General features: G+C 41.0%; 1 protein-coding gene across 7 annotated transcripts in view; it reads right to left on the minus strand.

The window, feature by feature from the left end:
• Positions 1 to 1,152: 1,152 nt before the first annotated feature.
• The window catches only part of Dora (zinc finger SWIM domain-containing dorado), a 302,025-nt gene continuing 275,739 nt past the window's right edge, over positions 1,153 to 27,438 (minus strand). For all 7 annotated transcript variants that reach the window (XM_071666088.1, XM_071666070.1, XM_071666078.1 and 4 more), the window contains 3 exons: positions 26,396 to 26,573; positions 13,035 to 13,184; positions 1,153 to 2,164 (listed from right to left, as the gene is read on the minus strand). In XM_071666088.1, the coding sequence (XP_071522189.1) occupies positions 2,095 to 2,164; positions 13,035 to 13,184; positions 26,396 to 26,573 (398 nt within the window). In that variant the 3' untranslated portion in view covers positions 1,153 to 2,094. The remainder of the gene's footprint in view (positions 2,165 to 13,034; positions 13,185 to 26,395; positions 26,574 to 27,438) is intronic.

Below are 27,438 nucleotides of genomic sequence, written 5' to 3' on the forward strand. Positions count from 1 at the left end.
AGAGAGAGAGAGAGAGAGAGAGAGAGAGAGAGAGAGAGAGAGAGAGAGAAAATTTTTCAAACCATTTAGCCTTCTCTTAAGAAAAGGAAATAATAAAAAATTTGTCTATCTAAAATTACCTCAGAAATTACCTCTATCATAAAGTTAATTCTTTTATACAACATAAAATGAGACAAGCAAATACATACCTTTCTCTATTTTAAAGAGGTAATGAATATTGTATTACCTATCCTGACTGTGGACATTAATCTCTTACCTGCCATTCATCATAAAAAATTCAAGTATTACTTAATGACTTGAAATGCACTCATTCTACAGAGTTCAGCTCAGAATCACTGACACTGATTATAAAACAACAAGGGATAAATCTATGAAAAATGAGATCATTAAACAATTACAAAATTTACGAGCTTATTTCAAATCTAATTCCACTGATTCATAAAAAAATATTCATAAATAATTGTGAACCAAATGTATGGAATAAATACCTCCTAAACTACCTATGTTTCTGGTACTGTACTTGTTTCACAAGTTCCTGAAAACTATTTTTATGTACTAAAATGTGATAAAAAAAAAAAGCTGAATATAAACATAATCTAAATGTTCAAACCTGTATTAAAGACAAACAACAATTAGACCAGCATACCTAAGTGCTGTAGGAATATATGACCCATTGCAATACAGACCCTGATCAGATATCTGCAATATACTATGAAATTCAATTTAAACTTTAGAAATCTAATGAGATCAGGATTTCCTGTCCCCTGACTGGCGGGTGTTTAAAGAGGACAAAGACAGACACACTTGCCTACTCGGTCAATCAATAAACCAATCACTCACTCACTCTTCCGCAGTCACACACACATACACACTGAAAGTTCATATATGTACAAACAACATGTAAGTGACACCTGTGCATGCCACTAAATATTTCTTCCCTAAAGTGTGATATTACAAAGAAATCAAATTCTTCCCAAGCTCAAAAATGATATTACAATATCTATAGAAATATTCATAATCTATAATAATCTCTTTTCCATCAAAAAATTATCTCCAGTTAAACCATGATACGTGAGTGCAAATACTCATTATAATTAGACTTTACAATTATTACTGTAAGAAACACTATATCTGGACAAAGATAAAGTTCCACTGAGTGCTTTTTGTAAATTTTTAAGGTGCTTACATATATTGATACAATATATAGTCACCCAATTATGCTGAAAAATACTTTCTCAATCTTCCAAATAAAAATTTGAATTCATTGAGCAGATTGAAAAGCCTGCATTTGTAACTGTCCACTTCTATAGCCCTGAAGAATATTATTCCTCATAATTACATTTATGCCAATTTTTCTCTTCAGTATCTGCTGACTCATAGAACATCTCCTACAAAGCACAAGGAAGATGCTTAAGACACTAGAATACACATACTTTCATATACTTGTCTGTGGCATGACAACTTATAAGTTAAACATCAATAGTTCACCACTGTTACTCCATTACATATGGTTGTAGCTGTGACTGACTATTTCTTCTTCCCAAGCAACAGCATGAAACTTGGTGAAGTCACATCATCATGTCAGTGACTATTAATTAATCTCAAAAGATTTCATCATGTTTTTCAATACTGTCAGAAAAAACTTGAAACTTCTAAAACATCAAATTTTTCCTATGTTCATGGATATATAAAAAGTCTGTGTTTTACCTAGATGACAATCATGGTCACCTTTTCATTCTTTTAAGGAGTCTGCATGGGAATTGACAAGTCTCTAGCAACAAAATTTCTTTGAATCTATCATTTTTGGGAATTCTTTCATTTATAGCCATGTAATATAGAATTTCTCACAATCGTCCAGAATACTCAATATAAATCTCATGTCACAATCATAGCAAATTATTTCAATTTTAGTCAGAAAAGAAAAGAAAACAACTCCCCAGACACAAAACATTAAGTTCTGTTCACCATGCTCAGCTTCAGGAATAGCTACACATCACTGACAACTTTATCCACTTCAACTGGTGATATGCCTCCATGCTTCATCAGTGAAGTACTTCTCCAGCCTTCTCCAGATGGTCCTATGCAAGACTGAGGTCATACTGGTGCTGACTGTTGAAGTGCATTTGTGATTCTTGTCCACAACTCTTTCTTGCATGACTTTGATCTAATAAGAGAAAAATGCATTATTCACAGATTTGAATATATCTTTAATGGATATCCATAACAAAGTTATTTATGAATGGTACACAGAGGACATGAAAACCTTTGGAACATGAACATCAATGAAGGGGGCAAGTGGGAAAGTAATAACATGAAGTGATGAAGTGAGAAGGAGATGGAGTGAGTATTTTGAAAGTTTGCTGAATGTGTCTGATGATAGAGTGGCAGATACAGGATGTTTTGGTTGGGGTGACGTGCAAAGTGAGAGGGTCAGGGAGAATGGTTTGGTTAAGGGAAGAAGTAGTGAAAGCTTTGCAGAAGATGAGATCCAGCAAGGCAGTGGGTTTGGATGGCAGTGCAATGGAATTAATTAAAAAAAGGGGGGCAACTGTGTTGTTGATTGGTTAGTAAGGATATTCAATGTATGTATGGATCATGATGAAAAGCCTGAGGACTGGCAGAATGCATGCATATTGCCATTACACAAAAGCAAAGGGGGTAAAAGTGAGTGTTCAAACTACAGAGACATTAGTTTATTGAGTATTCCTGGGAAATTATATTTGAGGGTATTGACTGAAAGCGTGAAGGTATGTACAGAGCATCAGATTGGGGAAGAGCAGTGTGGTTTCAGAAGTGGTAGATGTATGTTGATCAGGAGCATGCTTTGAAGAATGTTTGTGAGAAATACTTAGAAAAACAGATAGATTTGTATGTAGCCTCGCCGCAGTGTATCGAGACAGACTTCCCCAGAACTTTTAAAGGGGAAGTAAATGTTTATAGTTGTGTTACTGGAGTGATAGTTTTCATGCATGGTGTTTTTGACAAGAAAATAGTGAAGTTGGAGAAAAATGTAGCTTAGACATTGAAGCTTATTGATACAGTGGTGAAATTGATGAGAACTGCTATTGACGTTTGTGTGAATAAATTGTACATTTCCTTTTCCATAGCCAGAGGTTGAACCATTATGTGACATTCATTTTTTTCATTCATTTCAAGCTAAAAGTTTGTTTTCTAAATTGTTTCTTACATTTTTCATATGTATATATATGTATGTGTGTGTGTGTGTGTGTGTATGTGCGTATGTGTGTGTATGTGTGTGTGTGTGTATATGTATATATATATGTATATTATCCCTGGGGATAGGGGTGAAAGAATACTTCCCACGTATTCCTCGTGTGTCGTAGAAAGCGACTAGAGGGGACGGGAGCGGGGGGCCGGAAATCCTCCCCTCCTTGTATTAACTTTCTAAAATGGGAAACAGAAGAAGGAGTCACGCGGGGAGTGATCATCCTCCTCGAAGGCTCAGAGTGGGGTGCCTAAATGTGTGTGGATGTAACCAAGATGTGAAAAAAGGAGAGATAGGTAGTATGTTTGAGGAAAGGAACCTGGATGTTTTGGCTCTGAGTGAAACGAAGCTCAAGGGTAAAGGGGAAGAGTGGTTTGGAAATGTCTGGGGAGTGAAGTCAGGGGTTAGTGAGAGGACAAGAGCAAGGGAAGGAGTAGCAATACTCCTGAAACAGGAGTTGTGGGAGTATGTGATAGAATGTAAGAAAGTAAATTCTCGATTAATATGGGTAAAACTGAAAGTTGATGGAGAGAGGTGGGTGTTTATTGGTGCATATGCACCTGGGCATGAGAAGAAAGATCATGAGAGGCAAGTGTTTTGGGAGCAGCTGAATGAGTGTATTAGCGGTTTTGATGCACGAGACCGGGTTATAGTGATGGGTGATTTGAATGCAAAGGTGAGTAATGTGGCAGTTGAGGGAATAATTGGTATGCATGGGGTGTTCAGTGTTGTAAATGGAAATGGTGAAGAGCTTGTAGATTTATGTGCTGAAAAAGGACTGATGATTGGGAATACCTGGTTTAAAAAGCGAGATATACATAAGTATACTTATGTAAGTAGGAGAGATGGCCAGAGAGCGTTATTGGATTACGTGTTAATTGACAGGCGTGCGAAAGAGAGACTTTTGGATGTTAATGTGCTGAGAGGTGCAACTGGAGGGATGTCTGATCATTATCTTGTGGAGGCTAAGGTGAAGATTAGTATGGGTTTTCAGAAAAGAGGAGTGAATGTTGGGGTGAAGAAGGTGGTGAGAGTAAGTGAGCTTGGGAAGGAGACCTGTGTGGGGAAGTACCAGGAGAGACTGTGTACAGAATGGAAAAAGGTGAGAACAATGGAAGTAAGGGGAGTGGGGGAGGAATGGGATGTATTTAGGGAATCAGTGATGGATTGCGCAAAAGATGCTTGTGGCATGAGAAGAGTGGGAGGTGGGCTGTTTAGAAAGGGTAGTGAGTGGTGGGATGAAGAAGTAAGAGTATTAGTGAAAGAGAAGAGAGAGGCATTTGGACGATTTTTGCAGGGAAAAAATGCAATTGAGTGGGAGAAGTATAAAAGAAAGAGACAGGAGGTCAAGAGAAAGGTGCAAGAGGTGAAAAAAAGGGCAAATGAGAGTTGGGGTGAGAGACTATCAGTAAATTTTAGGGAGAATAAAAAGATGTTCTGGAAGGAGGTAAATAGGGTGCGTAAGACAAGGGAGCAAATGGGAACTTCAGTGAAGGGCGTAAATGGGGAGGTGATAACAAGTAGTGGTGATGTGAGAAGGAGATGGAATGAGTATTTTGAAGGTTTGTTGAATGTGTCTGATGACAGAGTGGCAGATATAGGGTGTTTTGGTCGAGGTGGTGTGCAAAGTGAGAGGGTTAGGGAAAATGATTTGGTAAACAGAGAAGAGGTAGTAAAAGCTTTGCGGAAGATGAAAGCCGGCAAGGCAGCAGGTTTGGATGGTATTGCAGTGGAATTTATTAAAAAAGGGGGTGACTGTATTGTTGACTGGTTGGTAAGGTTATTTAATGTATGTATGACTCATGGTGAGGTGCCTGAGGATTGGCGGAATGCGTGCATAGTGCCATTGTACAAAGGCAAAGGGGATAAGAGTGAGTGCTCAAATTACAGAGGTATAAGTTTGTTGAGTATTCCTGGTAAATTATATGGGAGGGTATTGATTGAGAGGGTGAAGGCATGTACAGAGCATCAGATTGGGGAAGAGCAGTGCGGTTTCAGAAGTGGTAGAGGATGTGTGGATCAGGTGTTTGCTTTGAAGAATGTATGTGAGAAATACTTAGAAAAGCAAATGGATTTGTATGTAGCATTTATGGATCTGGAGAAGGCATATGATAGAGTTGATAGAGATGCTCTGTGGAAGGTATTAAGAATATATGGTGTGGGAGGCAAGTTGTTAGAAGCAGTGAAAAGTTTTTATCGAGGATGTAAGGCATGTGTACGTGTAGGAAGAGAGCAAAGTGATTGGTTCTCAGTGAATGTAGGTTTGCGGCAGGGGTGTGTGATGTCTCCATGGTTGTTTAATTTGTTTATGGATGGGGTTGTTAGGGAGGTAAATGCAAGAGTCCTGGAAAGAGGGGCAAGTATGAAGTCTGTTGGGGATGAGAGAGCTTGGGAAGTGAGTCAGTTGTTGTTCGCTGATGATACAGCGCTGGTGGCTGATTCATGTGAGAAACTGCAGAAGCTGGTGACGGAGTTTGGTAAAGTGTGTGGAAGAAGAAAGTTAAGAGTAAATGTGAATAAGAGCAAGGTTATTAGGTACAGTAGGGTTGAGGGTCAAGTCAATTGGGAGGTGAGTTTGAATGGAGAAAAACTGGAGGAAGTGAAGTGTTTTAGATATCTGGGAGTGGATCTGTCAGCGGATGGAACCATGGAAGCGGAAGTGGATCATAGGGTGGGGGAGGGGGCGAAAATTTTGGGAGCCTTGAAAAATGTGTGGAAGTCGAGAACATTATCTCGGAAAGCAAAAATGGGTATGTTTGAAGGAATAGTGGTTCCAACAATGTTGTATGGTTGCGAGGCGTGGGCTATGGATAGAGTTGTGCGCAGGAGGATGGATGTGCTGGAAATGAGATGTTTGAGGACAATGTGTGGTGTAAGGTGGTTTGATCGAGTGAGTAACGTAAGGGTAAGAGAGATGTGTGGAAATAAAAAGAGCGTGGTTGAGAGAGCAGAAGAGGGTGTTTTGAAATGGTTTGGGCACATGGAGAGAATGAGTGAGGAAAGATTGACCAAGAGGATATATGTGTCGGAGGTGGAGGGAACGAGGAGAAGAGGGAGACCAAATTGGAGGTGGAAAGATGGAGTGAAAAAGATTTTGTGTGATCGGGGCCTGAACATGCAGGAGGGTGAAAGGAGGGCAAGGAATAGAGTGAATTGGAGCGATGTGGTATACAGGGGTTGACGTGCTGTCAGTGGAGTGAATCAAGGCATGTGAAGCGTCTGGGGTAAACCATGGAAAGCTGTGTAGGTATGTATATTTGCGTGTGTGGACGTGTGTATGTACATGTGTATGGGGGGGGGGCCATTTCTTTCGTCTGTTTCCTTGCGCTACCTCGCAAACGCGGGAGACAGCGACAAAGTATATAAGAAAAAAAAAAAAAAAAAAAAAAAAAAAAAAATTTATAGATCTACAGAAGGCATATGACAGAGTTGATAGAGATGCTTTGTCGAAGGTCTTAAAAGTATATGGTGTGGGAGGTATGTTGCTATAAGCAGTGAAAAGTTCTTACCAAGGATGTAAGGCATGTGAACGAGTAGAAAGAGAGTTGAGTCAGTCTGCGGCAGGAGTGCGTGATGTCTCCATGGTTGTTAAATTTGTTTATGGATGGGGTGGTTAGGGAGGTAAATATATAAACATATATGTGTACATGTATATATATATATATATATATATATATATATATATATATATATATATATATATATATATATATATATATATATATATTTTTCTTTTCTTTCATACTATTCGCCATTTCCCACATTAGCGAGGTAGCGTTGAGAACAGAGGACTGGGCCCTTGAGGGAATATCCTCACCTGGGTCCCTTCTCTGTTCCCTCTTTTGGAAAATTAAAAAAAAAAGAGAGGGGAGGATTTCCAGCCTCCCGCTCCCTCCCCTTTTAGTCGCCTTCTACGACACGCAGGGAATACGTGGGAAGTATTCTTAATCCCCTATCCCCAGGGATAGGGGATATATATATATATATATATATATATATATGGTCTCCCTCTTCTCCTCGTTCCCTCCACCTCCGACACATATATCCTCTTGGTCAATCTTTCCTCACTCATTCTCTCCATGTGACCAAACCATTTCAAAACACCCTCTTCTGCTCTCTCAACCACGCTCTTTTTATTTCCACACATCTCTCTTACCCTTACGTTACTTACTCGATCAAACCACCTCACACCACACATTGTCCTCAAACATCTCATTTCCAGCACATCCATCCTCCTGCGCACAACTCTATCCATAGTCCACGCCTCGCAACAATACAACATTGTTGGAACCACTATTCCTTCAAACATACCCATTTTTGCTTTCCGAGATAATGTTCTCAACTTCCACACATTCTTCAAGGCTCCCAGAATTTTCGCCCCCTCCCCCACCCTATGATCCACTTCCACTTCCATGGTTCCATCCGCTGCTGGATCCACTCCCAGATATCTAAAACACTTCACTTCCTCCAGTTTTTCTCCATTCAAACTCACCTCCCAATTGAATTGACCCTCAACCCTACTGTACCTAATAACCTTGCTCTTATTCACATTTACTCTTAACTTTCTTCTTTCACACACTTTACCAAACTCAGTCACCAGCTTCTGCAGTTTCTCACATGAATCAGCCACCAGCGCTGTATCATCAGCGAACAACAACTGACTCACTTCCCAAGCTCTCTCATCCCCAACAGACTTCATACTTGCCCCTCTTTCCAAAACTCTTGCATTCACCTCCCTAACAACCCCATCCATAAACAAATTAAACAACCATGGAGACATCACACACCCCTGCCGCAAACCTACATTCACTGAGAAGCAATCACTTTCCTCTCTTCCTACACGTACACATGCCATACATCCTCGATAAAAACTTTTCACTGCTTCTAACAACTTTCCTCCCACACCATATATTCTTAATACCTTCCACAGAGCATCTCTATCAACTCTATCATATGCCTTCTCCAGATCCATAAATGCTACATACAAATCCATTTGCTTTTCTAAGTATTTCTCACATACATCCTTCAAAGCAAACACCTGATCCACACATCCTCTACCACTTCTGAAACCACACTGCTCTTCCCCAATGGAAAGATGGAGTGAAAAAGATTTTGTGTGATCGGGGCGTGAACATGCAGGAGGGTGAAAGGAGGGAAAAGAATAGTGAATTGGAGCGATGTGGTATACCGGGGTTGACGTGCTGTCAGTGGATTGAATCAAGGCATGTGTATGGGGGTGGGTTGGGCCATTTCTTTCGTCTGTTTCCTTGCGCTACCTCGCAAACGCAGGAGACAGCGGCAAAAAAAAAAGAAAAAAAAAAGAAAAAAAAAAAAGAAAAAAAAAAAAGGTTTGAATGAGAAAAACTGGAGGAAGTGAAGTGTTTAAGATATCTGGGAGTGGATTTAGCAGTGGATGGAACCATGGAAGTGGAAATGAGTCACAGGGTGGGGGAGGGGTGAAGGTTCTGGGAGCATTAAAGAATGTGTGGAAAGTGAGAACATTATCTCGGAGAGCAAAAATGGGTATGTTTTAAGGAATAGTGGTTCCAACAATGTTATATGGTTGCAAGGCATGGGCTATAGACAGGGTTGTGTGGTGAGGTTGGATGTGTTGGAAATGAAATGTTTGAGGATGATATGTGGTGTGAGGTGGTTTGATCGAGTAAGTAATGAAAGGGTAAGAGATTTGTGATTGAACGAGCAGAAGAGGATGTTTTGAAATGGTTTGGTCACATGGAGAGAATGAGTGAGGAAAGATTGACAAAGAGGATATATGTGTCAGAGGTGGAAGGAACAAGGAGAAGTGGGAGACCAAATTGGAGGTGGAAGAATGGAGTGAAAAAGATTTTGAGCGATTGGGGCCAGAACATACAGGAGGGTGAAAGGCATGCAGGGAATAGAGTGAATTGGAACGACGTGGTATACTGGGGTGGACGTGCTGTCAATGGATTGAACCAGGGCGTGTGAAGTGTCTGGGGTAAACCATGGAAAGTTTTGTGGGGTCTAGATGTAGAAAGGGAGCTGTGGTTTGGGTGCATTACACATGAGAGCTAGAGACTGAATGTGAACAAATGTGGCCTTTTTTGTCTTTTCTTAGCACTACCTTGCATGCATGGAGGGGGAGGGGGTGCTGTTTTTTTTATGAGTGGCAGGGTGGTGACAGGAATGGATGAAAGCAGCAAGTATGAATATGTACATGTATATATATGTTTGTGTCTGTGTATGTATACATCGAAATGTATAGGTATGTATATGTGCATTTGTGGGCGTTTATGTATATACATGTGTATGTGGGTGGGTTTGGCCATTCTGTCATCTGTTTCCTTGCACTACCTCGCTAACATGGAAGACAGTGACTAAGTATAATAGAAATAGAATATATTCTTTTTTTTTTTTTTTTTTACTTTGTCGCTGTCTCCCGCGTTTGCGAGGTAGCGCAAGGAAACAGACGAAAGAAATGGCCCAACCCCCCCATACACATGTATATACACACGTCCACACACGCAAATATACATACCTACACAGCTTTCCATGGTTTACCCCAGACGCTTCACATGCCTTGATTCAATCCACTGACAGCACGTCAACCCCGGTATACCACATCGCTCCAATTCACTCTATTCCTTGCCCTCCTTTCACCCTCCTGCATGTTCAGGCCCCGATCACACAAAATCTTTTTCACTCCATCTTTCCACCTCCAATTTGGTCTCCCTCTTCTCCTCGTTCCCTCCACCTCCGACACATATATCCTCTTGGTCAATCTTTCCTCACTCATTCTCTCCATGTGCCCAAACCACTTCAAAACACCCTCTTCTGCTCTCTCAACCACGCTCTTTTTATTTCCACACATCTCTCTTACCCTTACGTTACTCACTCGATCAAACCACCTCACACCACACATTGTCCTCAAACATCTCATTTCCAGCACATCCATCCTCCTGCGCACAACTCTATCCATAGCCCATGCCTCGCAACCATACAACATTGTTGGAACCACTATTCCTTCAAACATACCCATTTTTGCTTTCCGAGATAATGTTCTCGACTTCCACACATTCTTCAAGGTCCCCAGAATTTTCGCCCCCTCCCCCACCCTATGATCTACTTCCGCTTCCATGGTTCCATCCGCTGCCAGATCCACTCCCAGATATCTAAAACACATCACTTCTTCCAGTTTTTCTCCATTCAAACTCACCCCCCAATTGACTTGACCCTCAACCCTACTGTACCTAATAACCTTGCTCTTATTCACATTTACTCTTAACTTTCTTCTTCCACACACTTTACCAAACTCAGTCACCAGCTTCTGCAGTTTCTCACATGAATCAGCCACCAGCGCTGTATCATCAGCGAACAACAACTGACTCACTTCCCAAGCTCTCTCATCCCCAACAGACTTCATACTTGCCCCTCTTTCCAAAACTCTTGCATTTACCTCCCTAACAACCCCATCCATAAACAAATTAAACAACCATGGAGACATCACACACCCCTGCCGCAAACCTACATTCACTGAGAACCAATCACTTTCCTCTCTTCCTACACGTACACATGCCTTACATCCTCGATAAAAACTTTTCACTGCTTCTAACAACTTTCCTCCCACACCATATATATATATATATTTCTTTCTTTCTTTCAAACTATTCGCCATTTCCCGCATTAGCGAGGTAGCGTTAAGAACAGAGGACTGGGCCTTTGAGGGAATACCCTCACCTGGCCCAATTCTCTGTTCCTTCTTTTGGAAAATTAAAAAAAAACGAGAGGGGAGGATTTCCAGCCCCCCGCTCCCTCCCCTTTTAGTCGCCTTCTATGACATGCAGGGAATACGTGGGAAGTATTCTTTCTCCCCTATCCCCAGGGAATATATATATATATATTTTTTTTTTTTTTATTATACTTTGTCGCTGTCTCCCACGTTTGCGAGGTAGCGCAAGGAAACAGACGAAAGAAATGGCCCAACCCACCCCCATACACATGTATATACATACGTCCACACATGCAAATATACATACCTACACAGCTTTCCATGGTTTACCCCAGACGCTTCACATGCCTTGATTCAATCCACTGACAGCACGTCAACCCCGGTATACCACATCGCTCCAATTCACTCTATTCCTTGCCCTCCTTTCACCCTCCTGCATGTTCAGGCCCCGATCACACAAAATCTTTTTCACTCCATCTTTCCACCTCCAATTTGGTCTCCCTCTTCTCCTCGTTCCCTCCACCTCCGACACATATATCCTCTTGGTCAATCTTTCCTCACTCATTCTCTCCATGTGCCCAAACCACTTCAAAACACCCTCTTCTGCTCTCTCAACCACGCTCTTTTTATTTCCACATCTCTCTTATCCCTGGGGATAGGGGAGAAAGAATACTTCCCACGTATTCCCTGCGTGTCGTAGAAGGCGACTAAAAGGGAAGGGAGCGGGGGGCTGGAAATCCTCCCCTCTCATTTTTTTTTTTTTTTTTTTTTTTTTCCCAAAAGAAGGAACAGAGAAGGGGGTCAGGTGAGGATACTCCCTCAAAGGCCCAGTCCTCTGTTCTTAACGCTACCTCGCTATTGCGGGAAATGGCGAATGGTATGAAAAAAAAAAAAAAAAAAAAAAATATATATATATATATATATATATATATATATATATATATATCCCTGGGGATAGGGGAGAAAGAATACTTCCCACGTATTCCCTGCGTGTCGTAGAAGGCGACTAAAAGGGAAGGGAGCGGGGGGCTGGAAATCCTCCCCTCTCGTTTTTTTTTTTTTTTTTTTTTTTTTTTTTTTTTTTTTCCAAAAGAAGGAACAGAGAAGAGGGCCAGGTGAGGATATTCCCTCAAAGGCCCAGTCCTCTGTTCTTAACGCTACCTCGCTATCGCGGGAAATGGCGAATAGTATGAAAAAAAAAAAAAAAAAAAAAAAAAAATATATATATATATATATATATATATATATATGTATACGAGTGGATGGGCTGTTCTTTATCTGTTTCCTGGCACTACCGTGCTGACATGGAAAATGGTGATCAAGTATAACATAAAAATAAATAAGAGCAAAGGGTATGGCCTAAAACACAGTGTTATGAGGGACTGACTTGCCAGTATTACTGTGGTGAACCATAGCCACAAATTCTTCCATTTATACAAATAATTGTGCAAGGGCATGCCCAAAAATTAGAAAAGGGGAGGGAGGAGGTCATAATATGAATATCGTAAGTTGATGCCTACAAGGATGAAAAAATAGATAAGCTGTGATGTATTACTTTATTCAGATACTATGGAAGCATTCAGTAGATATCAAAGTTAACAAGAATATATTAAAAGCATAGTTGTGCCAAAAATCCAAAGTTGTAGAAATGTAATAATAATTCCAATTACCAAATCACTCTTTAAACACTTTGAGCAAAACTAGAGACAAAATCAGATTAAATTCTGAAGAAATGTTCAAAGATCATTCTGCATTCTGCTGAGGATAAGCTTGAACACACATTTCTGACAAGGGACATCTTGAACTAAATATTGAGCTTGTTTTGAAGCAACTCAAGCTTCAACTTGTATGACAACTAACTAGATGCTGCCTAAATCAGCTAACATGAGGTATATAACCTGGGTCTACAAAATTCTGACATACCTGATGTATATGTTCCTTTGCCCCAGCTGCCTCAAGGTCAGGGATGAATACATGCTTCCTGTGACACACCTTCATCCCACCACCCATTGTGTGCCAATGTAGAAAATACATACCAATATACGATTCTGCTTTATTGACTCAAAAGAAAGAGAAACAAATTTTTTTCACAATATTTACCTTCTCAGAGCCTGCAACAGTTCATTAAACTGGACCATTCCACCTGGAGTCATCTGGTAGGCTGAACGAGCAGCAAGAATGATGGATATGAATTCATCATATTCTGCTGGAGTAATGTAGTACATTTTAAGGTGGGTACACTGGAGGAACCTATAGAAAAAAAGAGAAAATCAAAGTCTAGAGTGAAAAACAATACTGGGACTTTTGTGCATATGTTAAATTTCACATCTACAGAAGAGAAAAACAGCTTACATAAGGTCACATACATTCAATGAATGAGAAAACGTTGCCTACATCAACAGAAGCTATTCTAACTGTTCACCTGCATTTCCAGACTTCTTTTTACTAGGTCAGGATATTGACCAACATTCTTTTACTGATGGGCAGTGAAAATGAAAAAAAATTTAACTGTGAATGATTACATGATACTTCTTATTAACCTCTGATCTCTATATTTCCCATACCAGAGAAATGGTATGCTTGTGAGTCAGAATCATGATTTCTATCCAGTGCAAGTACTAAATAAATAAAATTCAGAGGACGATCAGCCTGCTTTGTTTTGTTTAGTGGTTCAGTTATGGGTTTGAAATATTACATGTCCTTATCCTAATCCATAGATAAAACAAACATACATTCACAGACAGACACACCCACACAAAAGGAGAAATTACCTAAAAGAGAGTCAGTAAGGTTTTAGTGAAAGGAGGTGATGTGGACAAAACCTCTTAAGACATTCTATGGGAGAATGAGCTCTGTCTTAGGCAAATGGAAAGGCTGAGTGGATTTTATTTTCTAAAATGCCTGAAAGTATTTGACACTGCGCTACAAGGGAGATTATTATGATGGTGGATCTCCATGCAAGAGTAAGGGGACGACTCCTTCAAAGGACAGAAATTATTTCAACGGAAAGGAAAAAAGGAAGCACATCAGATGAGCCTAATCAAATGGGTTGAGGGCACTAATGTAGTGCCACAGAGTTCTGTTCTGGAGCCATTACTATTCTTTATCTATACAAATGACTTGTCAGAAGGGAGAGGACTCCTAATTGAATATATTTGTAGATGATGTAAAGGTCATGAAGGAAGTGAAAAGTCAGGAGAATTGCATCATCTTACAAGGAGACTTCAAACGATTCTAAAGTCTGATACATGATTGATGAAGTAACTGAAATGAGGATAGGCCACTGTGAATGAAGGTCTTGATAAGAGTATCACTTAGCACAAAATAAACAGATAGAATCAGTGTTTACGTAAGAAAAGCCTGGGAGCTAACACTGTTCCTTTGGTGGTGAAGTGGTTAGCATTCCTGACTGACTCATTCACTACCTGCCCAGGGTCTAGTACAAAGGTTTGAATTCTGGTTGTGGCAGTTAGTCCACAGTCAACCCAGCTGTTCTTTTCAAGACATGGGGCTCAATGTTCGTAAAACTCTCTCTCACATATAGTACAAATTAGCACTCTAATTTACTTTCATGGTACAAGCATTGCCATAAAAGATGCACCCCTAATTTAGCAAGGCATCTAAGTATAGCCTGCCTCACATCTGTTAACACCTTTAGATTAACAGTTCTCCTATGATTTCTTCTTTCCAATGCCCCAACTGTTATTAATCTGGATTTTTTTATCTATTTTAGAAGGGGTTTCATGAAAATGTGGCATTAAAACTCATGTCTATCAATAATGTTTAATAGATCATGACAACATATGTCTTCTACTTCTTATAGCTGTGGCATCTGTATCAAATCATCTGACTGCACTTACAGATTGCCATATTCCTCCATGCTTTTTTTCTTTTTACAAAGAAAAAAGATTCCAACTACACTCAACATTTTGATTCACATTAAAAAGGGGTACATGACTTCTTAATATTCAAAGCTCACAAACTGGTGAATAAGTGGAGAAAAGGACTTGTTTCTACTGAAACAAACACCAGTTTAGGTTGCTGTCTCCCACCACATCCCCCCAACACAAACATACAAATAGATAAATAGAAACACTGGTGAACAGGTCATGGAAATGATACCAAGCAGAAATGAAGTGATGAGATGTAATGAGTGTTTTGAAGGGTAGTTATATGTGTTCAATAATAGGGTGGCAGATGTGGAGATATGCAGAGCGAGAGTCATAGAAAGTGGTTTGATGAAAAGAGCAGAGATGGTGAAAAGCCTTGTATAAGATAAAGTGTGGCAAAGTATCTGGATTGGATGGTACTGCAGTTGAATCTCTTATGAAAGGAAGTGATTGTGTTGCTGATTGGTTACTTAGGATTTACAATGTATGAATGACTCAGGATGAGGTGCTTGATGACTGGAAAAGTGAATGTATAGTGCCACTTCATAAATGCAAAGAGGGCAAAAGTGAAGTTAAAATTACAGAGGTATAAGTCTGTTGAATGTATCTAGTATGTTGTCCAGGAGAGTGTTGCCTGAGAGGATAGTGGCAGGCACAGATGGGGGGATAGTCAATATGGCTTCAGGAGAGGCAGAAGATGTGTTAATCGGAAGTTTGCTTTGAAGTATGTAGCAGGATATAAGCTTCAAGATTCTGTTTGTGAAAAGGACTTGGGAGTCGACATCATCCATGACTTGTCATCAGAGTCCCACAATTGAAGGACAGTTGAGACAAACTATCTGCTGTCAATTATCAGAACAGTTTCAAGTATATGGATTAGAAATATATAGCAAGCTGGTCATATCTTACATACAGCTAAAACTAAAAAATGATTCTCAGGTTTGGTTACCACACCTAAAGAAAAATAAAGAGCTAAGAGAGAAGATCCAGAGGAGGGTAACAAAAGTGGTTCCAGAATTAAGGTTAAAGCCTTTTAAATTTGCCCACCTTGAAAGAGAGAAGAGTGAGGGGTGACCTGATCACAGCCTTTCGGTTCTTAAAACAGACTGATGATGTAGACAGTGAACACTGAGAATTATTGGAGGGGAAAAAAAAACTGGAGACACAACATGAAATTAAGCAAGAAGTGGGAGAAAAAGGTGTTGAAAAGTACTTTCAGAATATAAGAGTGGTAAATGAATGGAATAAGAGAAATAAGGAAATAGTAAACAAAGAAAGCATACAAGAATGTAATAATCTGTATGACAGTAGAGATGTCCAAGGGATGGAGCTGAATGAGTGTAAAACTCCCTCCTCATACTACGTACATACGCAATTAAACACTGATTTGTCCCAACATGTATTGAACAACTCTCCTCCTAACCCAATCTTAAACATTACCATAACAGACATACGCCAATCAGACAATGCACTCCCCATCCATACATGAATTGCTCTATGCTCTGTACATCCATCACATCAGCACTGCAGACATCATTTAAGCATACCAAAAGACCATGGAACTACCACAATTAATACACTGAACACTTACTGCTTAATAGCTCTGCAATCTTGCCACACACACACACACACACAATATCACTACACTTTATGACCTGCGATCCTATCTGGTGGATGTAACCATATTCCTGAGCACTGTGAGAGCTGCATAGATGATAAAAGGGACTCCTGAGTGGGAAGGAAAAGTAAGTATATACAGTATATATATAAAAGCTGGCTGTAAGGTAAGGTAACATCACCTTGGTGGTGACTGCTGATTGGCTGAAAGGGCAAACTCAGCTGAGACAAGCATTAGCTGTGAACATCTTCGAGGTATTTGTAAAAGGTGGATGCAGACTGCTGCCTGCTCATTGCTTATAAGGCTGAAAAGATCCTTAGCAAGTATATTTCCAAGAAATGTATTTCAATGCTCACAGTATTGACCACAAGAGAGAGAAAGAGCATTGTAAAGTGATAATTATCATCAATATTCATGCAATGTTGAGTGCTAAATGAATACATCTTGTTTACTTTAGGGGGTACAGGGAAGGCTTATCTCTTTTCTGTGTTGGTAATGAAATCAAATAACACTTTATTCAATGTATTAGCATATGCTGCTAAAACTGTGGCTAATTTGATATCAATAAGAGATGAAGCGAAACAGATATGCATCTTATCTTGTTTCTGATGTGTTTGTAGAATATATAAATATACATAGCAAAAATATGGTATGGTTACATCTGTGAGATCAAGAGTGCTTCCTAGACAGCCAGGTGTTTCTTGCACTCACCTGGTTTGGAGGCACGATGCACCATTTCCAGTCAAGGTTTCAGGAGGTTTCAGGGGGTTGTAAGGCAATATTACTATGTAAGAATGTGAATAATATTACCACCATATGCTTAAGTGGGTCAGCCTTCCTGCCTTTGGTGTTCATTGGTAAATGATTGCTTGCTGTAACAATTATCAATTATTGCCATAAACAGCCCTTGAAACATTTTTCATATTTTTCTCAAGTCTATTCAACTTATTTTTCCATGGATATTGTATATGCAAAACACTTTATAGTAAAACACAGCTGTGGCTGGATGTACTTAACTAAACACATGAAAACCCTGAGAGGATTTATCCACAACTCTGTCTTTCCTATTTTCTACTATCATATAAGGTATTTCTTTTTTCACACTTGACTACTGTTTCCCACGTCAGTGAGGTACCACCAAGAACAGACAAAGAAAGGCCAATTTGCTCAAATCTATTCTGTAGCTATCATATTGTGTAATGCACTGAAACCACAGCTCCCTATCCACATCCAGGCCCTACAGACCTTTCCTTGGGTTACCCTGGATGCTTTACATGTCCTGATTTAGTCTTTTGACAGCACATCCACCCCAGTATAACATCGTTCCAATTCACTCTATCCCGTGTATGCCTCTCATCCTCTTGCATGTTCAGGCCCCGATCACTCAAGATCTTTTTCACGTCATCCTTCCATCTCCAATTAGGTCTTCCCGTTCTCCATGTTCCTTCCACTTCTGACACATATATCCTCTTTGTTAATCTTTCCTAACTCATTCTCTCCATATGTCCAAACCATTTCAATATGCCCTCTTCTGTTGTCTCAGCAACACTCTTTTTTCTTACCACACATCTCTCTTACCCTTACACTACTTACTTGATCAAACCACCGAACATCACATACTGTCCTTAAACATTTCACTTCCAACATATCCACCCTTCTCTGCAGAACTTTGTCTACAACCGTGCCTCACACTCATATAATACTGATGTGATTATTATTCCCTCAAACATAACCATTTTTGCCCTCCCAGATTATGTGCTCTTTTTCCACACATTCTTAAGTGCTCTCAGAACCTTTGCCCCCTCCCCTACCCAATGACTCACTTCTACTTCCATGGTTCCAGTCACTGCCATGTTCACATCCAGATATCTAAAATACTTCACTTCCTCTAATTTCTCTCCATTCAAACTCACACCCAACTAACTTGTCCCTCAACCTTGCTGAACATTAAAACCTTGCTTTTATTCACATTCACTCTAAACTTTCTCCTTTCACACACTCTTCCAACCTCAGTCACCAACTTTATCAGTTTCTCTATTGAATCGGCCACCAGTGCTGTATCAACAGCAAACAACAACAGACTCACTTCCCAGGCCCTCTCATCCCCCACAGACTGTATTACTTGCCCCTCTCTTTAAGACTCTCAGATTTACCTCCCTCTCTACCCCACCCATAAAAAATTTTAACATATATATATATATATATCTATCCCTGGGGAAAGGGGATTAAGAATACTTCCCACGTATTCCCTGCGTGTCGTAGAAGGCGACTAAAAGGGGAGGGAGCGGGGGGCTGGAAATCCTCCCCTCTCGTTTTTTTTTTTAAATTTTCCAAAAGAAGGAACAGAGGGGGCCAGTTGAGGATATTCCAAAAAAGGCCCAGTCCTCTGTTCTTAGCGCTACCTCGCTAACGCGGGAAATGGCGAATAGTTTAAAAGAAAGTTTGGTGACGGAGTTTGGTAAAGTGTGTGGAAGAAGAAAGCTAAGAGTGAATGTCAATAAGAGCAAGGTTATTAGGTACAGTAGGGTTGAGGGTCAAGTCAATTGGGAGGTGAGTTTGAATGGTGAGAGGCTGGAGGAAGTGAAGTGTTTTAGATATCTGGGAGTGGATCTGTCAGCGGATGGAACCATGGAAGCGGAAGTGGATCATAGGGTGGGGGAGGGGGCGAAAATTTTGGGAGCCTTGAAAAATGTGTGGAAGTCGAGAACATTATCCCGGAAAGCAAAAATGGGTATGTTTGAAGGAATAGTGGTTCCAACAATGTTGTATGGTTGCGAGGCGTGGGCTATGGATAGAGTTGTGCGCAGGAGGATGGATGTGCTGGAAATGAGATGTTTGAGGACAATGTGTGGTGTGAGGTGGTTTGATCGAGTAAGTAACGTAAGGGTAAGAGGGATGTGTGGAAATAAAAAGAGCGTGGTTGAGAGAGCAGAAGAGGGTGTTTTGAAGTGGTTTGGGCACATGGAGAGAATGAGTGAGGAAAGATTGACCAAGAGGATATATGTGTCGGAGGTGGAGGGAACGAGGAGAAGAGGGAGACCAAATTGGAGGTGGAAAGATGGAGTGAAAAGGATTTTGTGTGATCGGGGCCTGAACATGCAGGAGGGTGAAAGGAGGGCAAGGAATAGAGTGAATTGGAGCGATGTGGTATACAGGGGTTGACGTGCTGTCAGTGGATTGAATCAAGGCATGTGAAGCGTCTGGGGTAAACCATGGAAAGCTGTGTAGGTATGTATATTGCGTGTGTGGACGTGTGTATGTACATGTGTATGGGGGGGGTTGGGCCATTTCTTTCGTCTGTTTCCTTGCGCTACCTCGCAAACGCGGGAGACAGCGACAAAGTATAAAAAAAAAAAAAAAAAAAAAAAAATATATATATATATATATATATATATATATATATATATCCTCCCCTCCAGTTTTTACTTTTCCAAAAGAAGGATTTTCCCTCTTAGGCTCAGTCCTTCCTCTATTCTTAACGCTACCTTGCTAACGAGGAAAATGGCAAATATGTATATATTAAAAAAAAAAATGCTATTTCATGTGTGGCAGGGTGGTGACGGGAATGAATAAAGGCAGCAATTATGAATTATGTGCATGTGTATATATGAATATATCTGTGTCTGTATACATATGTATACGTTAAAATGTATAGGTATGTATATATGCATGTGTGGACGTGTATATATATATATATATATACATGTGTATGTGGGTGGGTTGGGCCATTCTTTCGTCTGTTTCCTTGCGCTACCTCCCTTACGCGGGACACAGCGACAAAGTATAATAAATAAATAATATATTAATAAAATAAATGAGAAGTGTGGGAGGTGGGCAGATTAGAAAGGGTAGTTAGTGGTGGGATGAAGAAGTAAGATTATTAGTGAAAAAGAAGAGAGAGGCATTTGGACAATTTTTGCAGGGATATAGAGCAAATGACAGGGAGATGTATAAAAGAAAGAGGCAGGAGGTCAAGAGAAAGGTGCAAGATGTGAAAAAGAGGGCAAATGAGGGCTGGGGTGAGAGAGTATCATTAAATTTTAGGGAGAATAAAAAGATGTTTTGGAAGGAGGTAAATAAAGTGTGTAAGACAAGAGAACAAATGGGAACATCGGTGAAGGGGGCAAATGGGGAGGTAATAGCAAGTAGTGGTGACGTGAGAAGGAGATGGAGTGAGTATTTTGAAGGTTTGTTGAATGTGTCAGATGATAGAGTGGCAGATATAGGGTGTTTTGGTCGAGGTGGTGGGCGAAGAGAGAGGGGTCAGGGATAATGATTTGGTAAACAGAGAAGAGGTACTGAAAGCTTTGCAGAAGGTGAAAGCCAGGAAGGCAGCAGGTTTGGATGGTATTGCAGTGGAATTTACCAAAAAAGGGGGTGACTGTTGATGACTGGTTGGTGAGGATATTCAATGTATGTATGGCTCATGGTGAAGTGCCTGAGGATTGGAGGAATGCATGCATAGTGCCATTGTACAAAGCCAAAGGGGATAAAGGTGAGTATAATAAATAAACAAATAAATTTGTTGAGTATTCCTGGGAAATTATATTGGAGAGTATTGATTGAGAGGGTGAAAGCAAGTACAGAGCATCAGATTGAGGAAGAGCAGTGTGGTTTCAGAAGTGGCAGAGGATATGAGGATCAGGTGTTTGCTTTGAAGAATGTATGTGAGAAATACTTAGAAAAGCAAATGGATTTGTATGTAGCATTTATGGATCTGGAGAAGGCATATGATAAGAGTTGACAGAGATGCTCTGTGGAAGGTATTAAGAGTATATGGTGTGGGAGGCAAGTTGCTAAAAGCAGCGAAAAGTTTTTATCGAGGATGTCAGGCATGTGTATGAGTAGGAAGAAAGGAAAGTGATTGGTTCTCAGTGAATGTCGGTTTGCGGCAGGGGTGCGTGATGTCTCCATGGTTGTTTAATCTGTTCATGGATGGGGTTGTTAGGGAGGTGAATGCAAGAGTGTTGGAGAGAGGGGCAAGTATGCAGTCTGTTGTGGATGAGAGGGCTTGGGAAGTGAGTCAGTTGTTGTTCGCTGATGATAAAGTGCTGGTGGCTGATTCGGGTGAGAAACTGCAGAAGCTGGTGACTGAGTTTGGTAAAGTGTGTGAAAGAAGAAAGCAGAAGTAAATGTGAATAAGAGCAAGGTTATGAGGTATAGTAGGGCTGAGGAACAACTCAATGAAGTAAAACAGGAGGAAGTGAAGTGTTTTAGACATCTGGGAGTGGATTTGGCAGCGGATGGAACCATGGAAGCGGAAGTGAGTCACAGGGTGGGGGAGGGGGCAAAAGTTCTGGGAGCGTTGAAAATTGTGTGGAAGTTGAGAACATTATCTTCGAATGCAAAAATGGGCATGTTTGAAGGAATAGTGGTTCCAACAATGTTATATGGTTGCAAGGCATGGGCTATAGATAGGGTTGTGTGGAAGAGGGTGCATGTGTTGGAAATAGGATGTTTGAGGACAATATGTGGTTTGAGGTGGTTTGATCGAGTAAGTAATGAAAAGGTAAGAGAGATGTGTGGTAATAAAGAGTGTGGTTGAGAGAGCAGAAGAGGGTGTTTTGAAATGGTTTGTTCACATGGACAGAATGAGTGAGGAAAGATTGACAGAGAGGATATATGTGTCAGAGGTAGAGGGAACGAGAAGTGGGAGACCAAATTGGAGGTGCAAGGATGGAGTGAAAAAGATTTTGGGCGATTGGGGCCTGAACATGCAAGGAATAGAGTGAATTGGAACAATGTGGTATACCAGCGCCAACGTGCTGTCAATGGATTGAACCAGGGCATGTGAAGTGTTTGGGGTAAACCATGGAAAGTTTTGTGGGGCCTGGATGTGGAAAGAGAGCTGTGGTTTCGGTGCATTATACATGACAGCTCGAGACTGAGTGTGGACAAAAGCGGCCTTTGTTGTCTTTTCCTAGCACTACCTCACGCCCTTGTGGGGGGAGGGGGTTGTCATTTCATGTGTGGCAGGATGGCGACGGGAATGAATAAAGACAGCAAGTATGAATTATGTACATGTGTATATATGTATATGTCTGTGTATGTATATTTTTTTTTTTTTTTTTTTGCTTTGTCGCTGTCTCCCGCGTTTGCGAGGTAGCGCAAGGAAACAGACGAAAGAAATGGCCCAACCCACCCCCATACACATGTATATACATACGTCCACACATGCAAATATACATACCTACACAGCTTTCCATAGTTTACCCCAGACGCTTCACATGCCCTGATTCAATCCACTGACAGCACGTCAACCCCGGTATACCACATCGCTCCAATTCACTCTATTCCTTGCCCTCCTTTCACCCTCCTGCATGTTCAGGCCCCGATCACACAAAATCTTTTTCACTCCATCTTTCCACCTCCAATTTGGTCTCCCTCTTCTCCTCGTTCCCTCCACCTCCGACACATATATCCTCTTGGTCAATCTTTCCTCACTCATTCTCTCCATGTGCCCAAACCATTTCAAAACACCCTCTTCTGCTCTCTCAACCATGCTCTTTTTATTTCCACACATCTCTCTTACCCTTACGTTACTTACTCAATCAAACCACCTCACACCACACATTGTCCTCAAACATCTCATTTCCAGCACATCCATCCTCCTGCGCACAACTCTATCCATAGCCCACGCCTCGCAACCATACAACATTGTTGGAACCACTATTCCTTCAAACATACCCATTTTTGCTTTCCGAGATAATGTTCTCGACTTCCACACATTCTTCAAGGCTCCCAGAATTTTCGCCCCCTCCCCCACCCTATGATCCACTTCCACTTCCATGGTTCCATCCGCTGCTGGATCCACTCCCAGATATCTAAAACACTTCACTTCCTCCAGTTTTTCTCCATTCAAACTCACCTCCCAATTGACTTGACCCTCAACCCTACTGTACCTAATAACCTTGCTCTTATTGACATTTACTCTTAACTTTCTTCTTCCACACACTTTACCAAACTCAGTCACCAGCTTCTGCAGTTTCTCACATGAATCAGCCACCAGCGCTGTATCATCAGCGAACAACAACTGACTCACTTCCCAAGCTCTCTCATCCCCAACAGACTTCATACTTGCCCCTCTTTCCAAAACTCTTGCATTCACCTCCCTAACAACCCCATCCATAAACAAATTAAACAACCATGGAGACATCACACACCCCTGCTGCAAACCTACATTCACTGAGAACCAATCACTTTCCTCTCTTCCTACACGTACACATGCCTTACATCCTCGATAAAAACTTTTCACTGCTTCTAACAACTTGCCTCCCACACCATATATTCTTAATACCTTCCACAGAGCATCTCTATCAACTCTATCATATGCCTTCTCCAGATCCATAAATGCTACATACAAATCCATTTGCTTTTCTAAGTATTTCTCACATACATTCTTCAAAGCAAACACCTGATCCACACATCCTCTACCACTTCTGAAACCACACTATATATGTATAAATTGAAATGTATCGGTATGTATATATGCGTGTGTGGGCACTTATGTATATATATGTGTATGTGGGTGGGTTAGGCCACTGTTTCGTCTGTTTCCTTGTGCTACCTCGCTAACGCGGGATACAGCGACAAAGTATAATAACTTTTTACATAATCACATTTTCCTGCATTAGTGAGGTAGTGCCAGGAAACAAATGAAGAATGGCCCATCCACTCATATGCACATAAATGTATATAAATGCCCACATACGTACGTATAGATATAAATATGGATGGGGTTGTTAGGGAGGTAAATGCAAGAGTTTTGGAAAGAGGGGCAAGTATGAAGTCTGTTGGGGATGAGAGAGCTTGGGAAGTGAGTCAGTTGTTGTTCGCTGATGATACAGCGCTGGTGGCGGATTCATGTGAGAAACTGCAGAAGCTGGTGACGGAGTTTGGTAAAGTGTGTGGAAGAAGAAAGTTAAGAGTAAATGTCAATAAGAGCAAGGTTATTAGGTACAGTAGGGTTGAGGGTCAAGTCAATTGGGAGGTGAGTTTGAATGGTGAGAGGCTGGAGGAAGTGAAGTGTTTTAGATATCTGGGAGTGGATCTGTCAGCGGATGGAACCATGGAAGCGGAAGTGGATCATAGGGTGGGGGAGGGGGCGAAAATTTTGGGAGCCTTGAAAAATGTGTGGAAGTCGAGAACATTATCCCGGAAAGCAAAAATGGGTATGTTTGAAGGAATAGTAGTTCCAACAATGTTGTATGGTTGCGAGGCGTGGGCTATGGATAGAGTTGTGCGTAGGAGGATGGATGTGCTGGAAATGAGATGTTTGAGGACAATGTGTGGTGTGAGGTGGTTTGATCGAGTAAGTAACGTAAGGGTAAGAGAGATGTGTGGAAATAAAAAGAGCGTGGTGGAGAGAGCAGAAGAGGGTGTTTTGAAATGGTTTGGGCACATGGAGAGAATGAGTGAGGAAAGATTGACCAAGAGGATATATGTGTCGGAGGTGGAGGGAACGAGGAGAAGAGGGAGACCAAATTGGAGGTGGAAAGATGGAGTGAAAAGGATTTTGTGTGATCGGGGCCTGAACATGCAGGAGGGTGAAAGGAGGGCAAGGAATAGAGTGAATTGGAGCGATGTGGTATACAGGGGTTGACGTGCTGTCAGTGGATTGAATCAAGGCATGTGAAGCGTCTGGGGTAAACCATGGAAAGCTGTGTAGGTATGTATATTTGCGTGTGTGGACGTGTGTATGTACATGTGTATGGGGGGGTTGGGCCATTTCTTTCGTCTGTTTCCTTGCGCTACCTCGCAAACGCGGGAGACAGCGACAAAGTATAAAAAAAAAAAAAAAAAAAAAAAAAATACATATCAACATATACATATATATATACATACACTATGTGGACACTACATACATACACACGCACACATTCCTACTTCCTTGCCTTCATCCATTCCTGTTGCTACCCTGCCCCACAGAAAAACAGCATTACAATCCCCAGCTTCAGCGAGGCAGCGCCAGGAATGCATACAAAAAGGCCCCATTCATTCAAACTCAGTCTCTACTTATCATGTGTAATGCATTGAAACCACAGCTCCCTATCAATATCCAGGCCCCACAAAACTTTCCATGGTTTACACCAGATGCTTCACACGCCCTGGTTCAGTCCACTGACAGCACATCAACCCTGGTATACCACATTGTTCCAATTCACTCTATTCCTTGCATGCCTCTCATCCTCCTGTAAGTTCAGGCCCCGATCACTCAAATCTTTTTTCACTTTATCCTTCCACCTCCAATTTGGTCTCCCACTCCTTGTTCCCTCCACCTCTGACATATATCCTCTTTGTCAATCTTTCCGCACTCATTCTCTCCATTTGTCCAAACCATTTCAACACACCCTCATCTGCTCTCTTAACCATACTCTTTTTATTTCCACACATCTCACTTACCCTTACATTACTTACTCGATCAAAGCACCTCACACCACATACTGTCCTCAAACATTTCATTTCCAACACATCCACCCTCCTCTGCACAACCCTATCTATAGCCCATGCCTTGCAACCATATAACATTGTTGGAACTACTATTCCTTCAAACATACCCATTTTTGCTCTCTGAGATAACATTCTCTCCTTCCACATATTCTTCATCACTTCCAGAAACTTTGCCCCCTCCCCTACCCTATGACTCACTTCCACTTCCATGGTTCCATCCCCTGCCAAGTCCACTCCCATATATCAAAAACACTTCCCTTCCTTCAATTTTTCTCCCCTCAAACTTACATCCCAATTAACTTGTCCCTCCACCCTACTGAACCTAATAACCTTACTCTTATCAAGCTATTTTGGCCTTCATGCCTTTTCCATATATTCCCACTGAAACTAATTTTACCCGACAGTAAATGTCTGACCCATGGATGCTAACACATCAGGGAATGCTGTACTATACAGGTTCAGTCTGTACTTGGAAAAGTAAGTTTGTTTTCAGATATGCTTACATTTGCTGGCACTTCTGTACAAGAGGCTGCAAGATGGCTGAGCGTAAATGCTGGTGAAATAATGCAGGTGAATGGCGGGCTAAATAATGAGCTGCTTCCACCGCCAACTCCTGCAGCACAAAGGGTGATGCAACACTATTCACCGAGCACATGCAAAACTGCTGCAGGTACTGCTGACCTGAAAAATGTAAAGGATTATTAGATGATTATACAAGATATAATCCGAAATATAAATAAATACACTAATGAATGATATCCATCAATGCCAATTATATATAACCTTCCAGCATTGTTTAGAGTAGTGAACTAAGTGCTAAGAATCATCATGGAAAAAAAATGTTCATATTAAAGCGTAACCACCATTTTCAAACCTACAGCCAGATGTGTAAGAAATTTACAAATCATGATATTCCCTATGTACACAAAATAACTACTACCTGAGAGGTAGGAGATGGTAGGCAGCCACAGACCTGGGAGGTACATTACTGGTACTACCTCCCTGGGTACTGGGAGGATTAATGATGGCTGCATAGTTAGTCTGCACTTCAGTGGTTGTCAAGTTGCACACCCAGGTGGCTGTATTTTCTTTCTGTCTCACCTACATATGGACTGCTGGCATCCTGTCCACAAATATACCATCTCTCCATGTCACACACAACACTTCACAACACTTAGCTGACACAACTCATTCTTTGCAACTCTAGATTTTCCTATGGTAAGCACAATTGCTAAATCTGCCTTTTGGCAAAATGGTAAGAGAAAAAGACAGAAGTAGTCGGTAGCAAACAATAAACAGGAGCATTGGGTAGAAATAGTAGGTAGGAGCATTAGGTAGAAGTAATAGGTGAAGGGAATGGATCAAGGCAGCAAGTATGAATGTTATTTTATTTATTTTCACTATACTTTCTCGCTGTCTCCCATGTTAGCGAGGTAGCGCAAGGAAACAGATGAAAGAATGGCCCAACCCACCCACATACACATGTATAAACATACACGTCCACACACGCACATATACATACCTATACATCTCAATGTATACATAT

The sequence above is a fragment of the Panulirus ornatus genome, chromosome 1, assembly GCF_036320965.1.
Source record: "Panulirus ornatus isolate Po-2019 chromosome 1, ASM3632096v1, whole genome shotgun sequence".
Taxonomy (NCBI): domain Eukaryota; kingdom Metazoa; phylum Arthropoda; class Malacostraca; order Decapoda; family Palinuridae; genus Panulirus; species Panulirus ornatus.